The 24,787-nt window shown below is 46.8% G+C and overlaps 1 protein-coding gene across 3 annotated transcripts in view; it reads right to left on the bottom strand.

The window, feature by feature from the left end:
• CHD3 (chromodomain helicase DNA binding protein 3) overlaps positions 1 to 24,787 on the bottom strand; it is an 813,321-nt gene that overhangs the window by 182,937 nt on the left and 605,597 nt on the right. For all 3 annotated transcript variants that reach the window (XM_086946072.1, XM_086946074.1, XM_086946073.1), the window contains 2 exons: positions 20,240 to 20,384; positions 19,578 to 19,743 (listed from right to left, as the gene is read on the bottom strand). In XM_086946072.1, coding sequence (XP_086802198.1) covers positions 19,578 to 19,743; positions 20,240 to 20,384 — 311 coding nt within the window. The remainder of the gene's footprint in view (positions 1 to 19,577; positions 19,744 to 20,239; positions 20,385 to 24,787) is intronic.

Here is a 24,787-nt window from a genome sequence, read left to right as displayed (position 1 = left end):
TTCGCACCTATGCACCCGCAGCCTGTGGGTGAAGTAACACGAGCATTTCGGTGCTCAAGGGTCGCTTGACTCTCCTAGTGTCCAGTTCCATTGTCGTTTTTGTCCTATCTAGTCAGGAACGTCCGTACTCACCTTTTCTTTAAACTGTACTGTACTGTCCATAGACGTTTGTACGCATCTCGCGTGTGAGTTCACACTCTGCACACGTGCTCCGTGGGCCTCCTATTACCTACCTCAAGTTAGTATAGCGTGGTCCCAGCGATCCTACAACCACTGGACAGCTCCATTCTCTTAATTGACTTTCACATTCCACTTACTTAGTATATGGTTTGTCGTGCCCCTAGGGCACCATTGTAAATCGTGCAACTTAAACGTATTTTTCCTAAGAGTTTGTCATGTGCTTAGCCCTCTGACCTCATAAAGAGTTCAGAGGTGTATGTTAGTTAATAAATAACTGTTTATTTTCATAACAACCTGTGTGGTGTCCTTTTCATTTGGTATTCAAAGGTTATATGTGGTAAAACAGCTGGCTTCACATGCCATTCAGAGTTTAGCCTAAAGACTGCTTTTGTCCACGCTACTAGGATAGCTGGTCTATAAGGTTGACTTACAACCAATCACCATAAGGGTTGTTTGGACTGATACAAGGTGATCACTAGAACTAGTGAGCATCATATATCAGGCCAACTTCTCACACTCCCCACCCTTCCAGGGATGCATCAGTGGCAATCATCAGTGGAGCTGGTTCGGTAAGGAAGGAAAGACCCACTGTAAAGTTTCGTTTTTGAGCCCACCATACTACTGATTGGACCTTGGCCGGTGTGATCTTCACCATGTCGTCGAAGGATCCCTCTGCCTGACGCCATTGCTGATCCAGTTGTTCCCGTAGAGGACGCATTTTCAATCGGCAGAAAGGAACGAGGGGGATACAAGAGGACATTGTTCCTAGTAGCGACTTGTAACGGCGTAATGAAACATACTTTCTTTTTGCAAACACCTGAGACAGAGACATTAGCCCCAATTGCCTCTCCATGGAGGGAAATGCCTTGTTTACTGTGGTGTCCAGAATCGCCCCCAAGAATGTGATGTTCCTTGAAGGTTGAAGGGATGACTTTTCCGTATTCAGAGTCAGACCCAGCTTGGCAACCAATTTCGCTGTTGACAACTGAGCTGACGTTTGTGAAGGCGCTTTGACTAACCAGTCGTCCAGGTATGGAAAAACCTGGTGTCTTTGTTTTCTTAGAAAAGCCGCCACTGGAGCCAGACATTTTGTAAAAATTCTTGGGGCTGATTTGAGGCCAAATGGCAGTACTTTTAACTGGTAATGGTCTCCGGCTACTGCAAATCGAAAATACTGTCTGTGGGAAGGATGAATGGGGATGTGAAAATATGCATCCTGTAAGTCTACGGTGGTCATATGGTCCCCTGTGTTTAAGAGTAGCAGAATGGGGGGGCGGAGCCGGGCCGGCGGCCAAGATGGCCGCACTGAGTCCCGGCTCCGCCGACCTTCTCTCCTCACCGCCTGATCTGCTGCATTGTCCCGTGAGAGCGCGGTGCATCCTTGCGTCGGGGCGGGCGCCGAGGTGAGGCGTCCGACTCCGGCGAAATTTCTGACTCCGGGGACGGAGATCCGCTCTCCAGCGCAGGGCGGCCTACCCGATGCCGGCGACCGGGACCTCGCGTCTCGCTGCACCCGGCCACCAGCACAACAACAGCGGACACATCGACGCGTGAAGCGCCGGCCCCCGCTGGGGAGCCTGAGAAGACCCTCGATGCCGCCTACGCTTTTTCAGGTGATATGAACGCTTCTCCTGGGCGGCTTGCTTCTCCCACCCCCCCCGCCCCCCCCACCCTCCTTTCCCCCCCAGCAATTCTCGTCGACTGCCGGACTCCGAGCACTGCTCTTTGTTCATCTGGAGCCATTTGCATGTCTGCGACTTGCATTGCCGTTATGTCTCCAGCTCATGGGCGCTGGTGTGAGCACGATATCAAGGTGTCTTACTGGGCTTGGGGGGCCCGCAAACAACATTCAGTGGCGGGGGGGGGAGAGCGCCCTGCTTTGCCCATTGGTGACACGTAGGCAATTCGCCATTTTGAAGTGGAAGAGTCTGAAGACCTCTAATTTTGCCTATACCACGCTGTGGCGCTGCTTGATGGCACAGTGGCGATCCTGAGGACTACACTATGGGAGGGCGGCTGGATGTGCTGGAGGCCGTGAAATGGTGACCGACTTTCCCTAGGGCGTCGTGGCCCCACAGTCTGGTGCTGGAGAGACATGGTCCCGATTGTAATTGCGCCAATGCTTTATTGTGACCGGCTCCTGCTTTGCACGTCGCTTCCATTGTGGTAATGGCTATTCCTATCACGGCGGAGCTGGGACTCAATGCGAAGGTGACTTATTGATGGCGACACGGCGTACCTGCTCCCTGGGACGGCTTGCTGAAGGCTAATGGTGGATTGGATACAGGACAGAGTACTTTGTGCATCAAGATCGGAGGTGGCTGAGTGCTTATTCACGTGACTTCAGGGAGGTTTTGATTGCTCCTGAACTTCCATGACTCTTCCCTTTGGGACTTTGGCCCTGGTCCGGCATTTTGGGGCGGGTGGGACCTGCATCATTGATCCTGATTACCTGTTTGAGTCGTATGTGCTTAGAGCGCCATTTCTGCGGCAGCGGGGTGCACTATGCCCCCCGCGGGACTTGGACTGCGTAGCGATTTATCTATTCTGTTTACGTGGGCGCTCTCAATACTGTATGATAGCTCTCTGATTGATTTTTAGGGTGGGTGAAAGGGGGGGGGGAGGTTGGGGTTCCCGCACTGGGATTCTCCCCCACGTTTCCTTCCCTATCGTGGGCTTTCTGGTTATTGCCTTTCCTTTCTTTCTTTTCTCCTTATTTCTCTTGTTCTCTTGTCTATATTTCGGGTTCATAATGGGCGACAGGCACGCTGCTGGGGGGTAGGCCATGGCCACATGCAGGGGTGCAGGGTGGGGGGATGGGGGAGGGGTTTTGCAGTCTTCTTTTTGGTTTTCTTTTTCCTTTGTTTCTATGGCCTTCTTATTCTTTGTTCCCGGCTAACTCTATTCTTCCTTCTTCGGGTTTCTGTGGTGGTAGTTCTTAGTACACTTGTCCTATCTCGATTATTAAGGAAGTTTTTGACTGCTTTGTTACGGCGATCGAGAGCTAGTTGGTGGGCGGGCTGCGGGATTCTTTATCAACTTGACTATCCTGCTACCGTGTGAAATAGTTGTCTCCCGCTGCCAGTTCACCTGATTTGTGATCATCCTGTCTACTGAGTTTCCCCTGATTTGTTTTGATCTATTTATATTGCCACAGATCCTGATCCTTTTATTTATTTTAAAATTAAACCTTCATCACTCCTGTTGTTTCTTCACAACACTGGTCTCCGGGGTTGCAACCGAGCATATGCGGGACGGAGCCTTGCACTGCCATGGTATAATTGCTTTGCTCTGTTTTACTTTGTTCCGATGGCTGATTATGATGTTCTGCTTTGTATCGATTGTACCTGCCCTTATCTCCAATAAAGGTTTTCCAAAAATTTTTTTTAAAAAAGAGTAGCAGAATGTCTTGGAGTGAAACCATCCGAAAAGATTGCTTCTTGAGATAAGTATTTAGAAATCTCAGGATCAGAATAGGACCATCAGAGAATATTCTTTCGGACTAGGAAAAAACGTGAATAAAAACCCCTTCCTCTCTGGGAGATCGGCACCGGTTCTATTACTCCCTTTCAGAGCATTGCCCGAATCTCTCAATGCATCGGACGTAGATGCTTGACCTCTTGACGTGTTGGAGGAGTACAAGGGGGAATCTGAAGGAACTCTAGAGGATGTCCGAATTGTATTATATTGAGGACCTAGTTATTTTTCGCTAATGATGAAGATGAGAAGCAATTCTTTCACCCAGGGGAACTTGTGGAGGGGAAGGAATACTTGTAGCTGGATCCTGAAGGTTGTCATTGTCTTCTGGAATTGTCCTTTCCTTGACGGCCTCCTCTTCCTCTAGGGGCAGATTTAGTATAGCCCCCTGCCTGTTGTTGACCATACTCCTGACAGTATAGCTGAGAAGATGTCGAATAAGAGGGGTATCTGCCCTGTTGTTATCATCCTCTATATGATCCTTGGCCTCTACCTCAGGCCCCTTGAAAGGGCAGCTTGCGGTACCATAGTGTTCCTAGGGTCTTTGCGGTGTCCTTATCCTTTTTGATACTTTGTAGCGCATCATCCACATGTTTCCCAAACAAGTCTTCCCCATCAAAGGGAAGATCCAGAATCTTATTTTGGACTGCTGGTCTAAAAGCTGTAGCTCTCAACCATCCCTGATGGTGTAGCACAGCCGCTCCTCCAAGCGATCTGAAGGCTGTGGTCGCGATATCCATTGTGCAATCAATGACTTCAGCCGAAGCCCTTTCTCCCCCTTGAAGGATCTTTTTGACCTCTTATCTACTATCCTCAGGGATGAGGTCTATGTAAGGTGTCAGGTCGCACCACATTTGCCTATCGTTCCTGCCCAGAATGGCAAGGGCATTAGTAGCTTCAACTAGAAGAGCAGACATGGACGAAAACATTTTCCCAGCATTATCCAAACCCCTACCCTCTCTGTCGGCAGGCATTGTAATAGGAGCTGACAGATTTTTTGATTTCTGTTGTGCTGCTTGGGATATAACAGAATCCGGTTTGGGATGGCCCACTTAACAAGCTAGCTACAAGGAGCTTTATACTTCTTTTCCAGTCTAATGAGCATGGGTGTGACTGTCGCCGGGGTCTTCATGACCTTCAAGCCTTCTTCCCACACATGGCTAATGATCGGAATAGCCGAAACTGACTTCCGGTATGGTTCTTTAAAGCATACAAGAAACACTCTGTTTGTGTCATTGACATCGGAAGCTCAAACCTCTTTGGAGCTCTCTCCTTCAAATTATGGAACCCGCTGATGTCTTCCGGCGGAGAATCAATAGGTACTGATGAAGGAGACGAAGGCGATGGAATAAGGAAAATCATCCCATTCCTTGTTGGGGCCCATTATCTCTCCCTCCTCTTGGTCATCATCAGAGGTGACAGGATCCTGTTGAGGCACTGGTTGGGGTTACCTGGTTGAAGGCTCTGGCAGTAACTCTCTGCTTCTAATTGGAGTAGTAGGAATGGAGCGTGGGTGCGGAGCAGGTAACGGTATTTCTTGAGAGGCTGGAGTTAGTGGAAACCTCTTTTTATAGTCTGCCAGCATAAACTGCAGATCCATCATTAAGGAAGATGGCATGCCAACCATCTCTTCCTGGTAGCCCTTGCGATAATGTTACTGGGGAGGATGTTGAAACTCTCTGTATCCCTCCTCAAAGTCATCCTCTTGGCACTTTACATGTAACTGCGAGGGGTACTGGCATAGACAAAGAGTCCTTCCTGCAGGTGTGATGGCACAAGAGGAGTAATCTTGCTTGGGGAGTTGATTTCTGGCGTAATCCTCCTTTTCCTGGTAAATTCTAGCTTTTCTGGTGTTTTTCCCCTCGTCGACGAGCCCCTCGACGAGATCGTTGTCGAGATCGCGACGACATCGTCATTGATGCAGCCGTCGACATCAACCGTACTGCTTTGTCCGTCGTCAACAATATAGTTACCGTCATCGTTGTTGCCCTCGACGATCCTGTCGTCGTCGCTGTAGAAGCCATCATCAACGTCATCGTCGATGTCACTGGTGTCGAAACCATCAACAACGATGACGCCGTTGACGGAGAACCAATTGTCACAGGCAATGAAGGCATCTTGGAAACTAACTTTCCCTCAATCTTTGTCGTCAACGTTAAAAGATTTTTTCATCGACGATACCGTAGACCAGTGGTTCCCAAACTTTTTTGACCTGTGGCTCCCTTGGACTAATTGGCAGCTGGCCGTGGCTCCCCACCATTTTTTTTAACAGTGAAAGGTTGGGAGGGGGGGGGAGTGAACCCGACCTCGGGAATACTTCCTATCGCCTTCCCAAAGTCAAGTAAGAGTAAAGTGAGTTGGGGTGTTTTAGAATCTTAAAGATGTCAGCAAGGTTGTTATTGTTTTCACTGTAGTAAGAGAAATGAAAGAATCACATTTCAGCAATAAAAGAAGTGATTTAGAATAGCATGCATCTCTTTAATTAAGGCATGGTCTTCAAAGGTACGTCCACGGACTTAGAAAGGGACGGCTCTTCTGGAAAGGAGTACAATGGAAAGATTAAAAGAGGCTACACGAGAGGTAATAGTGGGGAGTGGGGATTCCCAGAGAGGGCCGGGATCATGCTGTGCCTATAATTTTCTTAATTAACAAAGCCCAAAAAAGAACAACTGGCAAACCTAAATGAAAAACATTTAGCTGATATTTGTCAGGCTCCACTGACACTGCCCTTACACAACAGAAAGTTTCACACCAACACAATAAGCTGGTCCATGTTTACATTTTTTACTTGCAGTTTTGAGGTTTAAAATACTATTTTTACAGTTATACTGATGGACAGGGAAACTTGTATTAGTTTTATAATCAGTGAAGGAAGTTTATATGTTTGCTATGCATATATGTTATTATACATAAGTATAAATAAACAGGTTAAAAAAACAAAGGCATGATCTTCTATCCACAGAGCTGCAGAAAATGTCCCTTAACCTGCCAAAGGAGTTTACTTCATATTTTACTCCCCAAAAGAAGTGGGATTGATTAATGTTTAGTTTTTACACCAGCTTGAAACAGAACACTGCTCATTATACCCCATCTGATTTCATGATATCACCTCAAGCCTCTGCCCAAACTTAGCAAGTTGGAATGCGAGGTTCAAATCAGCACACTCTGCCCAATATGTGACAGGTCTGCAGCATCTTAACGTACATTGCGCAAATGCGTTTTTCAGAAACCTGCCATTAATGTGCACATTAGATTTCTTACCGTTAACAGTGTCTGAAGGCAGGTTAACAGTGTCTGAAGGCAGGTTAGCAGGTCAAAAGCAGGGCCGGCATAGGTAGCGTTTTGCCGCCCCCAATGGCCCTGAAAACAGTGGAAGTGTGCAGTATTTTTTTGCCCCCCATCCTCCCAGTGTCCCTTCCACTGTAAAATCTGAGGGGATAAATCCCCCACACTTCCTACGCTCATGCCTGTGTGACCACCCCTCCCCTCCCCATCCAGCGAGAAACATAACACCTCCGCCTGAGTAGTAAAAGGGAGATAAGAACAGAGGCCCTACTACCTCCTGAAAAGCTGCTCAGGCGTATAGGCAGACCTGAAAGGGGCTGGGGAAGGGCAGGATGCAGGCAACAATCAACAAACCTCTCTCCCTTTGTCCTGGAAGCGCAGGCTGTCGTGGCAGCGAGAACAAGGTGTGAAATCATTCCTGGAGCTTTTCAGCACTACAAAAGGGAAGGCCACAGGTCAAGGGCAGGGCCATTGGCACATCAAAGCATTACTGCAATGAGCTTCAGTTTCCCCCATCGTGTCCGCGGCGCCCCTGGCTTCTCATGACGGCGAACAGGTTGGGAACCACTGCCATAGACGATGCAGGTTTTGTAGATTTTACCTCTTGACGGCTCAGAACTCGTCTTTTTTGGTGGGTTTTCCCACAAAGCATGTCCCTTACCCTCCTTTTCTCGAGGCCGAGAGTTTGAGGAACTGCGCCCAGAAGACCCTTGAATGGTCTTTTTGAGGGCCTTCTCAGGACGTTCCTCTGAGGAATGAGCATGAGGAGAACTTCTTCTTTCATGAGATCTCCTATATGTAGAGGAGGATGCCTCATCACTGTCACTTGACATAACCTCCTTCCTGGCCTTTAGCTTTTGAAGCCATATCAAAAGGCGTCCTTCACGATCTCTCAGGGTTTTACTTGAAAAGTTAAGACTTACCTTACAGTCTTTAACTTGATGGTCCAGATAAAGACAGTAAATACAGTCAGCATGAGGGTCATCAGTGTAGAGCGTCTTCTTGGAACAGGTGGCACAGGCTCCAAAAAAACTTTTTTCTCATTTCCAGACATTCTCAGAAGAATGAACTAATAGGCAGCAATGAAGAATATATATTCAGATGAAATTCACAGAACAAAGTTCTCAATATCAAGTAGAAAGAGAAGATTTTGAGCAGAGCTCAAAGGAGACTCCCTAGCACAACGTGTGGTAGAAAATCTGAGGGGCAAAAGGTTCTCTCAGGAGTGTTCTAGAGGGTGAGAGATTCTGTTTGGTTCAGGGACAATTTTGGTCTCTTTTACATAACAACGGTTATGGGTTGCAAAAGGGAAATGGGCCTAGTCCTCTTTTCAGTTTGCTATCTATCTAAGCATTGCGTTTTTTATATACCGGAGACTCCCGTCTCGGCGACTGGGAATGATTCAGGCATGTGAATCTATGAAAGCTCCAATACTGGAGTAAGCTATGTTTGCACTGCTACTGTAGTGGATGACACGAATAGCTTTACTAAATAACGGTGGTATGTAATTTCCAGGCCCCTGGGTACACTTTGTACAATATACTACAGACTTGTATGCAAGTTTAATATGCCAATTAGGACTGTGCTAATTCACCCATGTTTAAAGGGGGAGCACAGGCACTTTACTAGCAGGAGTAAAGGGCACAGAGCTCTAAAGCCAACAAAAATATAGGGTCCAGCAAAAGGAAAAAAGTATGGGAAGGCAATGCAGAAAAGGCAAATTTCCTACACCTATGTTATCTGTACATACAGTCAAATACAAGTCTAATTAAAAAGGTCAAAAATATTCACCAGCAGCGGCTCGTCCGTATGCGCTGAGGGGCCACACCCCCAACTTTTTCCCTGACATGGAGAGAGGTACACAAGCCTTATAAAGCTGAAAATTGTATCTATTTCATAGCATATTCACCAGAGTTAAACAGACCCAAACACAGAATTCCGAAACACCGGTGTCCAGAGTTGGTGCTGCAACCTTGCTACGACACACTTTAACGCAATAGCGCACACGCTATTAAGAGACTGCATCGTCCATGATGCTCCTGGGGCACACCTGCTGGTGGGTGAGTCGGAGTGCGAAACCCCCCCCCCTCAACACTGATTGGCTCCCCTGAGCTAGAGCTGACGAGCTCGGAACTCGCACCCGCGCCAGAGAGGTACAAACCTGAGAACACTTGGCAGCCTGCACAGCTAATCCCGAAAAACCTACACTCTGCTGACGAGGAACAAGAATTCCGAAACACCGGTGTCCAGAGTTGGTGCTGCAACCTTGCTACGACACACTTTAACGCAATAGCGCACACGCTATTAAGAGACTGCATCGTCCATGATGCTCCTGGGGCACACCTGCTGGTGGGTGAGTCGGAGTGCGAAAACCCCCCCCCTCAACACTGATTGGCTCCCCTGAGCTAGAGCTGACGAGCTCGGAACTCGCACCCGCGCCAGAGAGGTACAAACCTGAGAACACTTGGCAGCCTGCACAGCTAATCCCGAAAAACCTACACTCTGCTGACGAGGAACAAGAATTCCGAAACACAGGTGTCCAGAGTTGGTGCTGCAACCTTGCTACGACACACTTTAACGCAATAGCGCACACGCTATTAAGAGACTGCATCGTCCATGATGCTCCTGGGGCACACCTGCTGGTGGGTGAGTCGGAGTGCGAAAACCCCCCCCCTCAACACTGATTGGCTCCCCTGAGCTAGAGCTGACGAGCTCGGAACTCGCACCCGCGCCAGAGAGGTACAAACCTGAGAACACTTGGCAGCCTGCACAGCTAATCCCGAAAAACCTACACTCTGCTGACGAGGAACAAGAATTCCGAAACACCGGTGTCCAGAGTTGGTGCTGCAACCTTGCTACGACACACTTTAACGCAATAGCGCACACGCTATTAAGAGACTGCATCGTCCATGATGCTCCTGGGGCACACCTGCTGGTGGGTGAGTCGGAGTGCGAAAACCCCCCCCCCTCAACACTGATTGGCTCCCCTGAGCTAGAGCTGACGAGCTCGGAACTCGCACCCGCGCCAGAGAGGTACAAACCTGAGAACACTTGGCAGCCTGCACAGCTAATCCCGAAAAACCTACACTCTGCTGACGAGGAACAAGAATTCCGAAACACCGGTGTCCAGAGTTGGTGCTGCAACCTTGCTACGACACACTTTAACGCAATAGCGCACACGCTATTAAGAGACTGCATCGTCCATGATGCTCCTGGGGCACACCTGCTGGTGGGTGAGTCGGAGTGCGAAAACCCCCCCCCTCAACACTGATTGGCTCCCCTGAGCTAGAGCTGACGAGCTCGGAACTCGCACCCGCGCCAGAGAGGTACAAACCTGAGAACACTTGGCAGCCTGCACAGCTAATCCCGAAAAACCTACACTCTGCTGACGAGGAACAAGAATTCCGAAACACCGGTGTCCAGAGTTGGTGCTGCAACCTTGCTACGACACACTTTAACGCAATAGCGCACACGCTATTAAGAGACTGCATCGTCCATGATGCTCCTGGGGCACACCTGCTGGTGGGTGAGTTGGAGTGCGAAAACCCCCCCCCTCAACACTGATTGGCTCCCCTGAGCTAGAGCTGACGAGCTCGGAACTCGCACCCGCGCCAGAGAGGTACAAACCTGAGAACACTTGGCAGCCTGCACAGCTAATCCCGAAAAACCTACACTCTGCTGACGAGGAACAAGAATTCCGAAACACCGGTGTCCAGAGTTGGTGCTGCAACCTTGCTACGACACACTTTAACGCAATAGCGCACACGCTATTAAGAGACTGCATCGTCCATGATGCTCCTGGGGCACACCTGCTGGTGGGTGAGTCGGAGTGCGAAACCCCCCCCCCCTCAACACTGATTGGCTCCCCTGAGCTAGAGCTGACGAGCTCGGAACTCGCACCCGCGCCAGAGAGGTACAAACCTGAGAACACTTGGCAGCCTGCACAGCTAATCCCGAAAAACCTACACTCTGCTGACGAGGAACAAGAATTCCGAAACACCGGTGTCCAGAGTTGGTGCTGCAACCTTGCTACGACACACTTTAACGCAATAGCGCACACGCTATTAAGAGACTGCATCGTCCATGATGCTCCTGGGGCACACCTGCTGGTGGGTGAGTCGGAGTGCGAAACCCCCCCCCCTCAACACTGATTGGCTCCCCTGAGCTAGAGCTGACGAGCTCGGAACTCGCACCCGTGCCAGAGAGGTACAAACCTGAGAACACTTGGCAGCCTGCACAGCTAATCCCGAAAAACCTACACTCTGCTGACGAGGAACAAGAATTCCGAAACACCGGTGTCCAGAGTTGGTGCTGCAACCTTGCTACGACACACTTTAACGCAATAGCGCACACGCTATTAAGAGACTGCATCGTCCATGATGCTCCTGGGGCACACCTGCTGGTGGGTGAGTCGGAGTGCGAAAACCCCCCCCCCTCAACACTGATTGGCTCCCCTGAGCTAGAGCTGACGAGCTCGGAACTCGCACCCGCGCCAGAGAGGTACAAACCTGAGAACACTTGGCAGCCTGCACAGCTAATCCCGAAAAACCTACACTCTGCTGACGAGGAACAAGAATTCCGAAACACCGGTGTCCAGAGTTGGTGCTGCAACCTTGCTACGACACACTTTAACGCAATAGCGCACACGCTATTAAGAGACTGCATCGTCCATGATGCTCCTGGGGCACACCTGCTGGTGGGTGAGTCGGAGTGCGAAAACCCCCCCCCTCAACACTGATTGGCTCCCCTGAGCTAGAGCTGACGAGCTCGGAACTCGCACCCGCGCCAGAGAGGTACAAACCTGAGAACACTTGGCAGCCTGCACAGCTAATCCCGAAAAACCTACACTCTGCTGACGAGGAACAAGAATTCCGAAACACCGGTGTCCAGAGTTGGTGCTGCAACCTTGCTACGACACACTTTAACGCAATAGCGCACACGCTATTAAGAGACTGCATCGTCCATGATGCTCCTGGGGCACACCTGCTGGTGGGTGAGTCGGAGTGCGAAAACCCCCCCCCCCCTCAAGACCCAAACTCCAGTCAACGAGGTGAAAGTATCATTAACTCTACTCCCACTAGGTGCCACTGTCCAATAGATTTCTACTACACAACATGTGTGAAGGAAGTCTTCAGTGAGCTCTACTTCCTTTTTCTTTACCCTTGGAATTTCATTCAGTAATGAAGATTTTAGCTTTGAATGTGGTTTCACAGACCCCCTGGTAGTCATTTCTTGGGATTTGGTTTGTCTTTGGGCATTTTCTCGGTAGTTGCTTGTACTCTGCCATGGCTAACTGTGCAAAGAAAGATGTGTTAAGGCCATGTAGTGCTTGGGGAATCATATACAAGGATGATATGCATGTTAAAAAAGTTACTTCCAGTTAAGATATGTCTCCAGTACTGCTATCTTTCAAAGATTCACATACCAGCTTTGAGCTGTGAGCCCCACCGTAACATTAAAATAGTGGTTATTGTTAAAACTAGCTTGAGAGTTAGCAAAATATTGTCACTTAAGTAGGTTAGCCACCTCACTGCCAAAGACCCAAACTTCAACCATTTAGGTGAGAGGGCAGGGAAGATTGCTCCCCACAGAGACCACAATTCCTCAGATTTCGTAGCACTAGCATGAAGCATTATATTGATTGGTAAACCACTCGTAGGGAGAAAAGTAGGCCACTTGTGAATCTATGAAATATACTAACACTGGAGAGCTTTTGTTACAAAAAGCAAACTTTTGTCTTCTCCAGCTTTCGATCATTCCTACATTCACATGCTTGACTTAGAATAGCAAGGAGTACAATATGGAAACATACAATTATAACAGTGGATGGAGGGAGGGAGACCAGAATAGGTTCAACCTTATTCAAATAGGTGATAAAGGACTGTCTGTTCCACTGATGCATCTCACTATGCGGTTGGTTCCAGAGAGTAATGCTTGGCAGAGGTGTTTTGATCCTTCCAGGTCACTGCTAACAGTATTCCAGAGAAGAGGGTTGTCAAAGTGGAGACACCCCTTCCTGACTGTGCTGCAATCAGGCTTTTAAGAGGTTTGCCTGCCTTTTGGGATTGCTAAATACTGTTGCAACCTAGCAGCCTAAGCTCTACGCAGAGATGGAGTATCCTTTTTGGGATTTCTGAATGCTATCAATAACTTATCAGAATTACAAAAGTCCTTGGTTCTACTGATACAGAATTTGAGCTATTACCTGACATTCAAAGTGTGCAGCAATCTTTCAGCTGCAATGGATGAATTCTAGAAGGAAGTCTTTAATATCACTGGTTCATTACGGTGGAAGTCAATGGGACCCTTAGGAATGATACTAAGATTTGTTCTTAGCATTACTCTGTTCTGGTGAAACTGGAATAACTTTTCCTTCACTGTGAAAGCCTACATTTTGCTGTCTCTTCTTCTTCTTAATACTAACCAGAGAGAGACCTTCCAAGAAGATGCGCTAGATCCTGGTCTCCTGGAATGGATCTAAGAGGGGGTGGGTAGGTGGGGGGAGGGGTGTTTCTCATCAGTTGTAACAGGACCATGTTAAATTGCCGGGAGATTGGTGGGCATCTCAATGAAAGAGGAAGTAAAATGAGACCATTATTGAACTCAAAGATCACTCTATTAATGCACAGCGATAGCATTTCTGAAATAACTGCAATACTGTCAGACCCATCTCTAAGCCCGTGCGAGGAGGGGGATGGGATAACAGGCAATACAGGGGCTTCCAGGCCTCAACCATGGTGACGAAGGTCATCTGCCACTGGTGCCCTACAGGACTACATGAATCGTCATTAATATCAATGCACTCATACACCCTTCAAGCAATTTCCTCTGAATATTATGACTTCACAGCATCATGTGAAGCCCATCTAGGATTACGACAGTTAAAGACAGACCATTTACACAAGAAATGAGGACATACTGAATAGCTTTCTTGTCATTATTGAGGAAGGTAAATACTAAATACCTAATCGGATTGTGCGACTTTTATAGGACACTGAGGAAAAAATTCAAATAGTGTATTTTTCCTACCCCAGTCTTCAGACCTAAACAATTATCCATGTGTTGCGTTTATCTCTTTTGAATCCACAGAAAAGTCTGATACACTGTAATAGCTGTGGATGCTCCGCCTTAATTTATAGTCCACCTTGCCCTAAAGGTAATCTCTGCAGTTCTCTAGCCTTTTTCTTGGCTCTGTACATGCTTAAATTTGATAACTTTTCCATGCCAGATGGCTTAAATTTCCATGTGTAGAAAATGACTCATCCAAATCCAAGCCCATCTTTGGCCATTAAGCACTTTAGAGCTTTCCCAAGGGGTTTCATCTCCTGCTAATATCACTTTTCACACCCTAGAGCCTATTTTTACTAATCTGCAAGCCTTTTCAGTTTCAGTTCTTATTCCTGTGAACTAGTCAGATCATGTACCACACTCTGTTCTTTTTGATTAGTCACACTCCGCTTGTACTCCACCTTCACAGCTTGCAAGAAACTACACTAAGGTAAATGTCTTCAACCTTTCGAAAGCGACCTGTTCTAATATCGGATGTTTCTACAGCTGCATGATAATGGTAAAACATTTATCCAAGGCACATTCCACATGCTCATTCTATTATTAAGTGATCACAAATTCTTCCAGAAGCAAAGGTCCTTAAGTTAACAACTTGTAACATTCTGTACCCAAAACTAGATGGGAGGCTAGTGCATTGCATATGATGCAGCGTTGTTCAAACTCTCAAGGTGCCCATATTTACATTGAGGCTCATCTCCCCAAGTTTACATTCTCAAATGTGTTTGTACTTTTCATGTGTTTAAATGGGCCAGAGTGTCAAAACTCAAATTCCAATCCTTTCAAAGGATTTTAAGGGTTAGAGCAGTACAATTAATGGCCAACATAGCTACACAGGGGGGCGTGGCTAACCGCCAAGCATGGCAGATGTGTGTTTGCAGAGCGGCGAGCTAGGCCCTGATACTGAGGCAATTATATTAGTAATACGGGGACATCAACGACGAGAATTATCTTGGCCAGTGATTGAGAAAACTTGATGAAAACTGTTGGGATCAGGGGAATAAGACGAAAGGAATAGAGAAATTTGCCTTACCAGTTGCCCCATAGGGTTCCTGGTTGGTAGAATCTGGAGGCGAAGTTTTGGCATTCGCTGTTTTCTGAGGTGGCGAATAAATTGACCTCCAGAGTATCCCAGTTTTTGAATATGACTCTACCACGTCTCCATTAGGACCCACTGGAGATTTTACTGAAGGAGTCTGCTTAGTGAGGAGCATTTTGAATACCTGGGAGATGGGTTGCTGGTATAGTCAGATTTCTGACTAGAAAGCCACTTCCATATTGTCTGGGCTTCCCAAGACAATGGTCTGGATCTCGAACCTCCCTGCTTGTTGAGGTAGAACATTGTTTTTTGTGTTGTCAGTCTGTACAAGCAGGGAGTTGGCATGGAATGATGGTTGAAAAGCTTTCGGAGCCAAGTGAACTGCTCTCAGCTCTAGCAGATTGATGTGGTAAGTGGATTCCTTGTGTGACCCTCTGCCTTGAATCTGAAGGTGATTTGTATGAGCTCCCCATCCCTTAAAAGATACATACGTCAAGTTAAGTTTGAGTCAGTATTCTTGTGAAAGGGAGTCCCCCATAGGAGATTGGTGGGCGAGCACCACCATTTGATGGACTGGAGGGCATGATGTGACAGTTGAATCCGGTCCTCCCAATTCCCCGTTCGCTTGTCCCACTGGTCCTCCAAATATTAGTAAGGGTCTCATGTGGAGACGTGCTTTCGGTGTGAGAAATATGCAGGACACCATGGAGCCCAGAAGAGAGGAGACCTTCATGTCAAGGTACACTTTGTTTGCTTCACGTGAAGTCCCAAATGACAGAGAAGGTCAGAGGTCGACTTGAAATGTGTTTGAGCCTCCTGACACGAGGATACCTTGATCAGCCAATCATCTAGATAGGGGTAGACAAACACTTTGAGTTTTCTCAAGTGTGTAGCCATCACCGTCATGCACTTGAAGAAGGTCCTGGGTGCTTATTTTAGGCCAAACGGAAGCACACAGTATTGGTAGTTTCCCACTGCAAATCTCAGGAACTTGCGATGTTTCTTTATGATGGAAATGTGGAAGTATGCGTCCTGTAGGTCTATTGAACAAAACCAATCCTCCCGCTGTAGTTGAGGATAGATCTGGTGTAGTGCTAACATCCGGAATCTTTCCTTCTGAATCAATTTTGTTTGCCTCCCTTACATCGAGAATACATCTGAACTACTTCTTGTCTTTCTTTTTTGACGAGAAAGAGAATGTTCACTTCAGCGTGTAATCGCGATAGGTGCTATCTTGAATGTTTTGGAGGCACTGATGGTGGAGGGCTGATGAATCGTAGAGAATATCCATTGCACACAATATTCAGAACCCAATTGTCTTGCGTGATACTTTGCCACTCTGCCAGAAAATGTTGAATGCTTCCCCTTACCGGATAGGGTAACGGAAGAGGGGGAAGATAGGATTCAGGGCTTGTAACCAGTAGGCAACTTGCCTCCTTGTGAAGTTTGTTGTCCTGACCTTCCTCTAGGTTGCCTTTTTTGATACAGTTGGTAGGATCCTTGGTAAGATTGCTGTGTACCATACTGACAACCCTGATACCACCAGGGGGTTTGAACCCTCTGTTTTGTATATCGTCTTGAAAAAGGACAGAAGGATCTTCGCAGTTCTCTGGGTCTCTCGAGACCCACCTCTTTCAATGTCCCCATTTCTGCTTTCATATGTGCCATCACCTCATCTGCATTAGAACCGAAGAGTGTAGTGCCGGAGAAAGAAAGATTTTGAATACGCTGCGGCGCTTCAGTCAAGCCAAGCCATAAATGCCGCCTGAGTGCCACTCCATTACAATATCCATGCGCAGCTGGAAGTGATGTGTCTGCAGCAGCGCGAATAACCTGGTTAGAGACCATAAGTCCTTCCGTTAATATTTTATTAAAATCCTCCCTCTTATCTCTAGGTAGATGTTCAGCAAATTGTTGGAGCGACTCCCATAGTGCTCGGCTATATCTACCCAAAAGCGCTGTTGCACTAGCCGGTTTCATGGAGGTCGCTGCTGTGTTGCACACTTTTCTTCCCACTGAGTCTATTTTACGACTATCTTTATCAGGTGGAACTGTGGAAGTTGGAGCCGTGGTATGTTGTTTCTTAGCAGCCACCACAATGACTGAGTCTGGAGGCGGGTCCACCCTTAGGAATATGGGGTCCTGTTCTGGAGGGCGATACTTCTTTAATAGCCTGGAAGGGGCCAGCTTGATAGAAGATGGTGTAAGGCAAAGTTTCATCGCCGGTTCCATGAGGCCTGGTACCAAAGGGAAACAAGGGACTAGATGCTTGTCTTTGCTGTTAAGTCTCAAATATGACGGAAGTTGATGGAGCAGGAATCGACATAGGAATGATCACTTTTGAAACTCCTCGTCCTAAGACTTCTTGCAATGTAGAGATATCATCAATTGGAGAAATCCTTTGAGGAGGGGAGTCCGATAAAGAAGGTGAGTATCTTCTTGTACTCCCTGGTGTGTCTAGACTGGGATCTTCCACCGTGATGTCGGTGGTTGAATGAGTAGAGGAGAGTCTACATCGATGAGAATGAACCCTTGCACGAGACCTGGATCCCTGCCTTCTTGGTGGAGTAGAAGGTGGAGACGGAGGAGGAGGTGGAGAAGGAAGAGAAGACGGAGGAGGAGGAGGAGGAGACTGATCATCTGCAGGAAAGTGAGCGGATGATATTGTCCTAGACGGAGAGGATGTCCGAGAATACTCAGAATCTGATGTGTAGATTAATCTCCTTCTTTTTCTAGCCTTCTGTGGAGTTACCGATTCCACCGGAGACCATCTTTCCCCCTCAACGTCGATCTGCTAGTCGACGGCGATCTTCAACGTCGTCTTGAAAGAGAACTCCCTCCTGACGTCGACTGTAGACTCTTTGAAGAGGATCGAGTCTGTGATCGACTGCTTTTTCTCGACATCGAACAACCATGTCTTCTCGACGTCGATCAACTGCGACACGGAGACTTCAACCTACGGTGATGTGTCGACGTCGATCGACAGCAAGTGACGGTGATGGGTAGACAGCGAGTGACGCGATATGCTAGACGGCAATCGTGTGACCATCTGCGGTGGGCTTCTCAACGGCGACGTGTTGTCGCCGTTGGAGCAGCCACCGTCCTGGAGCCCTGGGTAGACGGTGAACAGGTCGCCGCTGCTCATCTCGACGTTGTGGTCTTCATCAACTGGGAACAATGCCATTTTTTAGCCTGTCTTCCGCTGGGGATCCCCCCAGCGGCTGAAGATAGGACCCTGGTAGAGGACTGACCCTCTCCTCGCCCTGAAGCCCCACCTGATGACTGGAAATGCTGATTTCTTCGTTCTTCTGCTCCCTGAAGGCAAATCCTCTCCCTGTCACACAGAGTACGCTTGGAAAAGGTTTTGCAGATGGAACAGGAGTCAGAAACGTGAGTAGCAGGTAGACAAATAACACATTCTCTATGAGGATCAGATTTGGCCTTCTTCCTTCCACAGTCTGGACACTTATCAAAAAGAGATGGCATTTTTGATATAAACTCTGGTAATTTCTGTCAGAAAAAGACAGGAAAAGGTAGAGAAGGACCAAGGATGTCGAGTAAAACACTCAGAGTTACATTTCTGTAAAGATGTTTGATTACAAAAACAAATTTGGTGAGCTCAATGCTCCAGGGTCCTGTTAGAAGGAGCCGGAAAAAAGAACTAATGTAACTGCCACTGACTGTGCATCTTGGGATACTGGTGGTCTCTGAGTTTTCTTAAAGGCACAGTGTCTATTTTAAGACATACAATGGCAGCCTATAGGGGCTACTCTGTACCACCCTTTCATTTCTATCATGAAAAAGGAGTTTTGTGAAGTGGGGGTTTTCTGGGAGTTAAACACCATTAAAAATTACACAAAACATCGTTTTTCTAACATCTTTTTTACTTCAATATGAAGTTGTGGCCTTTGTAGCCTATTTAGTTAGGCTGCATTATTGTGTTTTCTATCTCTTAAGTGTCTTTACAGGCCTTCCTGAAGAAAGGTGAATATTATCCACTTAAGAGGATATATCTAAAGAAGTGCTCTGGAGTCCCGGCACGGGGGAGGGACTATTGAAGTGCTTATGACTATACATGGAAATCCCATGCAATAGAACAACAGTGCGTAAGAGTAGCCTCTCTATGCTGCTCTGCTCCTTCATTTCCAGGGCAGCATGAGGACTTTGGGAAGTGCAACAGCACTACTTGTCAGCACTCTATAGCAACTGCTTTAATAAATCTGGATCCACTCTAGCACCTGGGATTATGCTGAGGGGAGCTTTCTCCAGTTAGAACAATCCATCAGGAAGGTCTAACAAGTTATATGAAAAGAAGGTTGATTTGGAAATGTTGCTACACACAGAATAGGGTTCTTACATCTTGGGCTTAACTCTGCTCTTATTATCTTGATGGTTCAATAAGCGGGTTTGAGTTGAGATGAATTGTCTTGAGCACAGAAATGCAGTCGTTTCTGAGTGGATATGCACTTAGAATGGAAATATGCCAGAATCAGTAGGGTGCAGTGCAGCAATTAACGCATCACAACTGTACCTGGTTTGGAGGTGCAAGGGGTATTGGTGCAGCTTGGATCTGGAGTTGTAGTTGATGTTTTGACGGTAGGCGATGAAGCTCTAGATGATCGCTTGGACTCCACGCTAGGATCTGGCATGAGCTCTGGCATGCTCCATCTTCCATTGATGTGCTCAAACTCCTGGACCTGCCAAATAAAGATCGATTAAAATAACAAGTTTGAATGCACACTTTAACAGCAGACTTTCTCCAGAGAATATATAGCATAAAACATCTCTTCTAAGCATATACACTTTTGAAGATTTCACTCGTATAAAAAGCGCTCAGCAGACTTCCTCTTTCTTGACTACATGTGTCAATAAAAGGAAAGAAGACAACAAAACATAAATAAAGAAGAAGAAACACAACAGTCAGCCAAGAGGCTCATTAAAGCTCCTTTCATTAATAATAACATTTCCCCTGTAATAGAGAGAAATGTCTGGCTAGCATCAACAAATAACAAAACAAGTCAATCTCCCTATACATTTTGTACAACAGTGTTTATTTCCGCAAGTCTGAGTTCACATAATACAATCAAATTCACCCCTTCTCTGTAAACAAATCTCATATTAATACTTTCACCCCTCACCATAGAAACCAAATCTCCCCCTGATATTCAGATGCCTATTGTACAAGCACCTTACCTTTTTTTTCACAAGGGACATAACCCCAATTCGTGTCAGGACTTGCTGTCTGGAAAGTCCCTCTCGTGGCACTCCATCTGCAAATGTTTCTGACCCATCAGCCCCTGGTTCACACAGATGTCTCATGAAAAGTGACACATAGGCCCTGTAGGGAAAGTAGGTCATTCTGCATTAGAAACAGCACTTATTTCAGTAATGACACAAAGGATCTTTAACAACTGTTACCAGCCACTTCAGAAAGCATGGTTAGTACTGTCAAGCTCCTTTACACTGCAAGCGCAAAGCAAGGTAGAAAGCCTTGATGATTCAATACAGAAAACCAAAAATGTGAGATTATGATAGTCTTTATTGGATACAAATTAAAAATAAAAAGTAAATGTGGTGCAATACATTGGCATTCAACGCAATGGACAGTAGTTAGTCCAGAGGTTATTTTAATATTCAGCAACATGGTAGCTAAACTTTACTGTTGTTTGTGAAGCACCAGAGCAACAAGCAAAATGTGCCATGCCGACCAAACATACATATAGATGCTCAACCAGAGACCTGTGGCATCTGCTCGCCACCACTCCCAGGTGGCCACCCCAAACCAAAAATGACATATTGGTCACCACTGTAAGTTTTTGGTGAGATAGGGAAAGGGGTCTGCCGCTAACTCAATCGCAGTCCAGCAATCATCATTGCATACCTTTTGCAGACTCCTCCTAGATCAGGACGTAGTCGGAGAGATCTCCTTGAGGCTGAGCCTGCTGAGACTTTAGATCTCACTGCAGAGCCTGCATATCCCACCTGGCGTGTTTGACCAGAAGGATGCAAGGAAGCGATCCAACCCATCAGCCTCAGAGTCAACCTCACTAAAATCCTGGATTGAGGCTGAAAAGTTCAAGATCATACCCTGAATGTCTTAGACTCTACTTTCCAGGGAAAAGGCACATTACTGAACCATGTCCAGGATGGCTCAGAAGAAGAGAAGCATTTGAGGAGTCAGGTGTGACTGTGGCACGTTGCTAGTGAATCTCAAATAGTACAGGAAGTTTGCCGAAGACTGGAGGTGGTGGTGGACTGCCTGGGGTGAGTCTGCCTTCAACAGCCAATCATTGCGGTAGGGGAACAAAATAAGTAACTTACCTGTAACTGTAGTTCTTCAGTATTGGAAGCCTTCTTAGATTCACGTTTCGAGATCGGAGTCCCACGTTACCTTAGGAAAGCAATGAAATGGCAGATGGCAGAATGGAACTAGAGGAATACAATATGACATCATCCTTAGGAGGGATTTGTAGAGGCAAACGGCAAGTGACTTTTTCTTGTACCATTCTCGCTAAAGTATTGAATTGAAGCTGCCTCTCTGGGGTAGGGTATGCTTTGCTCAGTGTTGTGTCTAAAAATCATTTTTTGTGATGTATGAAGAAAGATTCAGTGCGAGGCCCAGCTCACTGAATACGTTAATTCAGGCAGTTGTTGATGTCTGTGCAGCCTGACTGGAAGGTGCTTTGACCAAGCAGTCGTCGAGATAAGGGAACACTTGATGTTTGTGTTGCCTCAGAAAGACTGCTTACAAGTGCCAAGCACTTTGTGAAAATGCGAGGGGTGGATTTTAGGCCATAAGGAATCAACTTGAACTGATAATGGCTGCTGGTCACTGTGAATCTTAGAACGTGTCTGGTGTTTTGGGTGGATGGGAAGATGAAAATATGCATCTTGGAGATCAAGGGTTGACAGAGGCCCCTAGACACCGTTCGGTGTGGGAACCGACCGACCATAGTTCTGCGGTTCCGTACACTGTATTGTGATGCGACCGCAAACTCCTATTTCTCTCTGAGTCCTTGTGCTGTGGGCAGTTTCCTCCCGCAGCACAAGCTCCACATAGAGACATGGGAGTTTGTGAAAATCCCTGCACCGTGTGGCAGGCAACACACAGTCCTGGGATTTAGAGGGGGCACCATTGCAGTGCCTACGAAAAAAGACACCGCAGTGGGAGTATCAAAGGCATTTACTGCAGGGCATGGACTATCAAATCCATGCCCTGCAGGAACTAGGGGTGCATGCACACAGCGGGACACAACATGTGCCCCGCTGCATGCACCTCATGGCGCAGAGGCAACAGGGTGCCCTGTAGGGCCCCCTTTATTTCCTCTCCACCACACTTTTCATGGCGGTCGCATCGTCATGAAAAGTGTGCTGGAGAGGAAACTCCATGATGCTTGGCGCCGCTGCATCACACTGCCAGCATATTAGGGGCCTCAGACTGCAGTGCCGCTGCCAGGGGTCGTGGATCTGTGGCAGAAGCAGCAGTCCCATAGCAGTCAAACCGCTACAGTCCTAATGAGGCGGGCAAACCACCACCACGAGTTTGGCCGTCCATTGAACCATCAAACTCATAATAAGGGCCTTAGTTTGGAGAAATATCGGACCACATCTTGAGATTGTATCACCTGAGAACAGCCAAAGAGTTTGCCCCCCTTACTGTAAGTGCTTACATTGAGGAAAAACGCTTTTCCATAGTACCAAGACACATACGCTCTTTGTCTGGAGGCGTTGAAATTGGCGCTGAAGGGATTTTAGACAGGTGCTGTGCCACCTGTGTGATTACGGAATCTGGTTTGGGGTAGCCTGTGAGACATGCGGGAGTATCTTTCGGGCCGTGTACTTTTTATCCAGGCATGGTAACACCGCAGCAACTGTGGCTGGATTTTCATTCCCCTTTATACCCTCATCCCAGATGTAATCGGCAATGGGAATAGCCCTAATGCTTTTATGAAAGGGCTCCTTAATGTCATAAAGAAAACAGTCTGCTGGTTTTGTGGGCATGGGAAGGTTGAACCTGCTTGCTGCTCTTTCACTAAGGTTATGAAACCCCTATGTCCTCGGGCGGAGAATACACACAATGAGGCGTTGGAGATGATGACATTGGTAGAAGATATTCATCCCTTTCAGTATGAGCATCATGGAGCTCACCCTCCTCTCTGCCATCATCTGAAGATGTAGGATCCCGGAGGAGAGCTGTCGGCTGAGTGTGCCATGCCAATGAAGGCATAAGCAATTGCCGAGGAGCTTATTCTGTCCACGGCGTCAAAGGTGAAGACTTTGCAGGTGGAGAAGTGTGTCTTGTGGAAGGTGACGTTGGAGGGCAACACCTTCCATAATCTCTTAACATGAGCTACAGGTCAGAAACGAATGGTAAAGGTAGACACATCATTTCTTCATGATATTGCTGGTGGAATTATTCTGGAGGAGCGTAGTACCCCATGGCATAATATTCACCCTTGTCGTACTCATCCTCTTGACATTTGCCATGCAGCTCATATGAACTGTGCGCACCACCAAAAGGACCATTTCCTGTTGCTTTACCATAAGGACGTCGTATTTGTGTCGAACCTGATCGGTCGCGGCGCCTCCTTCATCTAAACGAACTTCCTTAAAGTTTTCTATCAAGTGCGGCTTTCCAGCTAACAGTCTTGTTTCTTTAAACAAAGAATCTTGCATCATCCTGGGACGAATACGGTGCTTGCCAACTGGCCTTCTTTGATTTTTGCTTTCGCCTCCTGTACTTTTGAGCAGCCTGAGTCACAATCATGTTAGTTATCTCGTCTGTTCTTTCTGAATTATGAAACGCTGACGGGCCCTACAATTCTTAGACACACCTTCATCCCGTACGGCCCGAAATCAAGACTTTCAGTGCTCCGGCGGAGGCAAGCACTTGCCCAGCATGCCATTGCCTGAAACAGTACCTTCATATTAGCACAGGTCCCATTACATCATTTGCTCCTTTGATATATTTGTCTTGCGTCCTGAAGAAGGTGGTACCCTAATGTAGGGGTTGTACACCGAAACGCACGTTGGCGCCTTTATGAAGGCCCCCCTCCGTTTTGGCATCTTTTGAATGCTATACTTCCAAACTATAACAAAATATTTACAATTATGTATACATTTGAGCATTTGCAAACTGATTTTTTGATCACATGTTGTGTGGGGCCCTAATGTACACTTAGTTAGTTTCTAGTATAAATGCGACGTATGTATCTTTGGTGCTGTATGATAATGGTTTGAGTTTGAGTGAGTGCTGTGAATGAATGTTTGGTAATTAGGATCTAATTTTTCGGATTTGATCATATGTCCAGTGAATTTTTTTTGTCATTTTAATGTATTACTATCTATAAACTGTTAGTACACGTTCTTAAGGAACTGTTCTCTTTGTCCAAGGAAAACATGAAAAATAATATAATTAAATAAATAATGAGTATACTCTCTATCATGCTTTAGTTGTTTTGTTCTTTGGTCCAGTCAGAGTGTCATAATTTGAATATATGATACATAGTACATATTGAAATACACAGATAGAGAAAGTTTTTTGTGTGTAATTCTGACTTTTCCCCCGATTCTCTACCTACATTAGCTTGTCAGGGGTTCCCCTTTGATATATTGGCCGCAACGCCAAAGGGACCATTGTCATTAGAGTCATCCTCTTCTAAAAGGTGGGTAGGCAGCAATGGTGACACCTTACTTGGTGAAAAATGAGCAGGTGTGAAAGGCTTTGATTTTTTCCTGCTT

The sequence above is a fragment of the Lissotriton vulgaris genome, chromosome 12 (genome assembly GCF_964263255.1).
Source record: "Lissotriton vulgaris chromosome 12, aLisVul1.2, whole genome shotgun sequence".
Taxonomy (NCBI): Eukaryota; Metazoa; Chordata; class Amphibia; order Caudata; family Salamandridae; genus Lissotriton; species Lissotriton vulgaris.
This window is presented reverse-complemented; position numbering and strand designations above follow the sequence as displayed.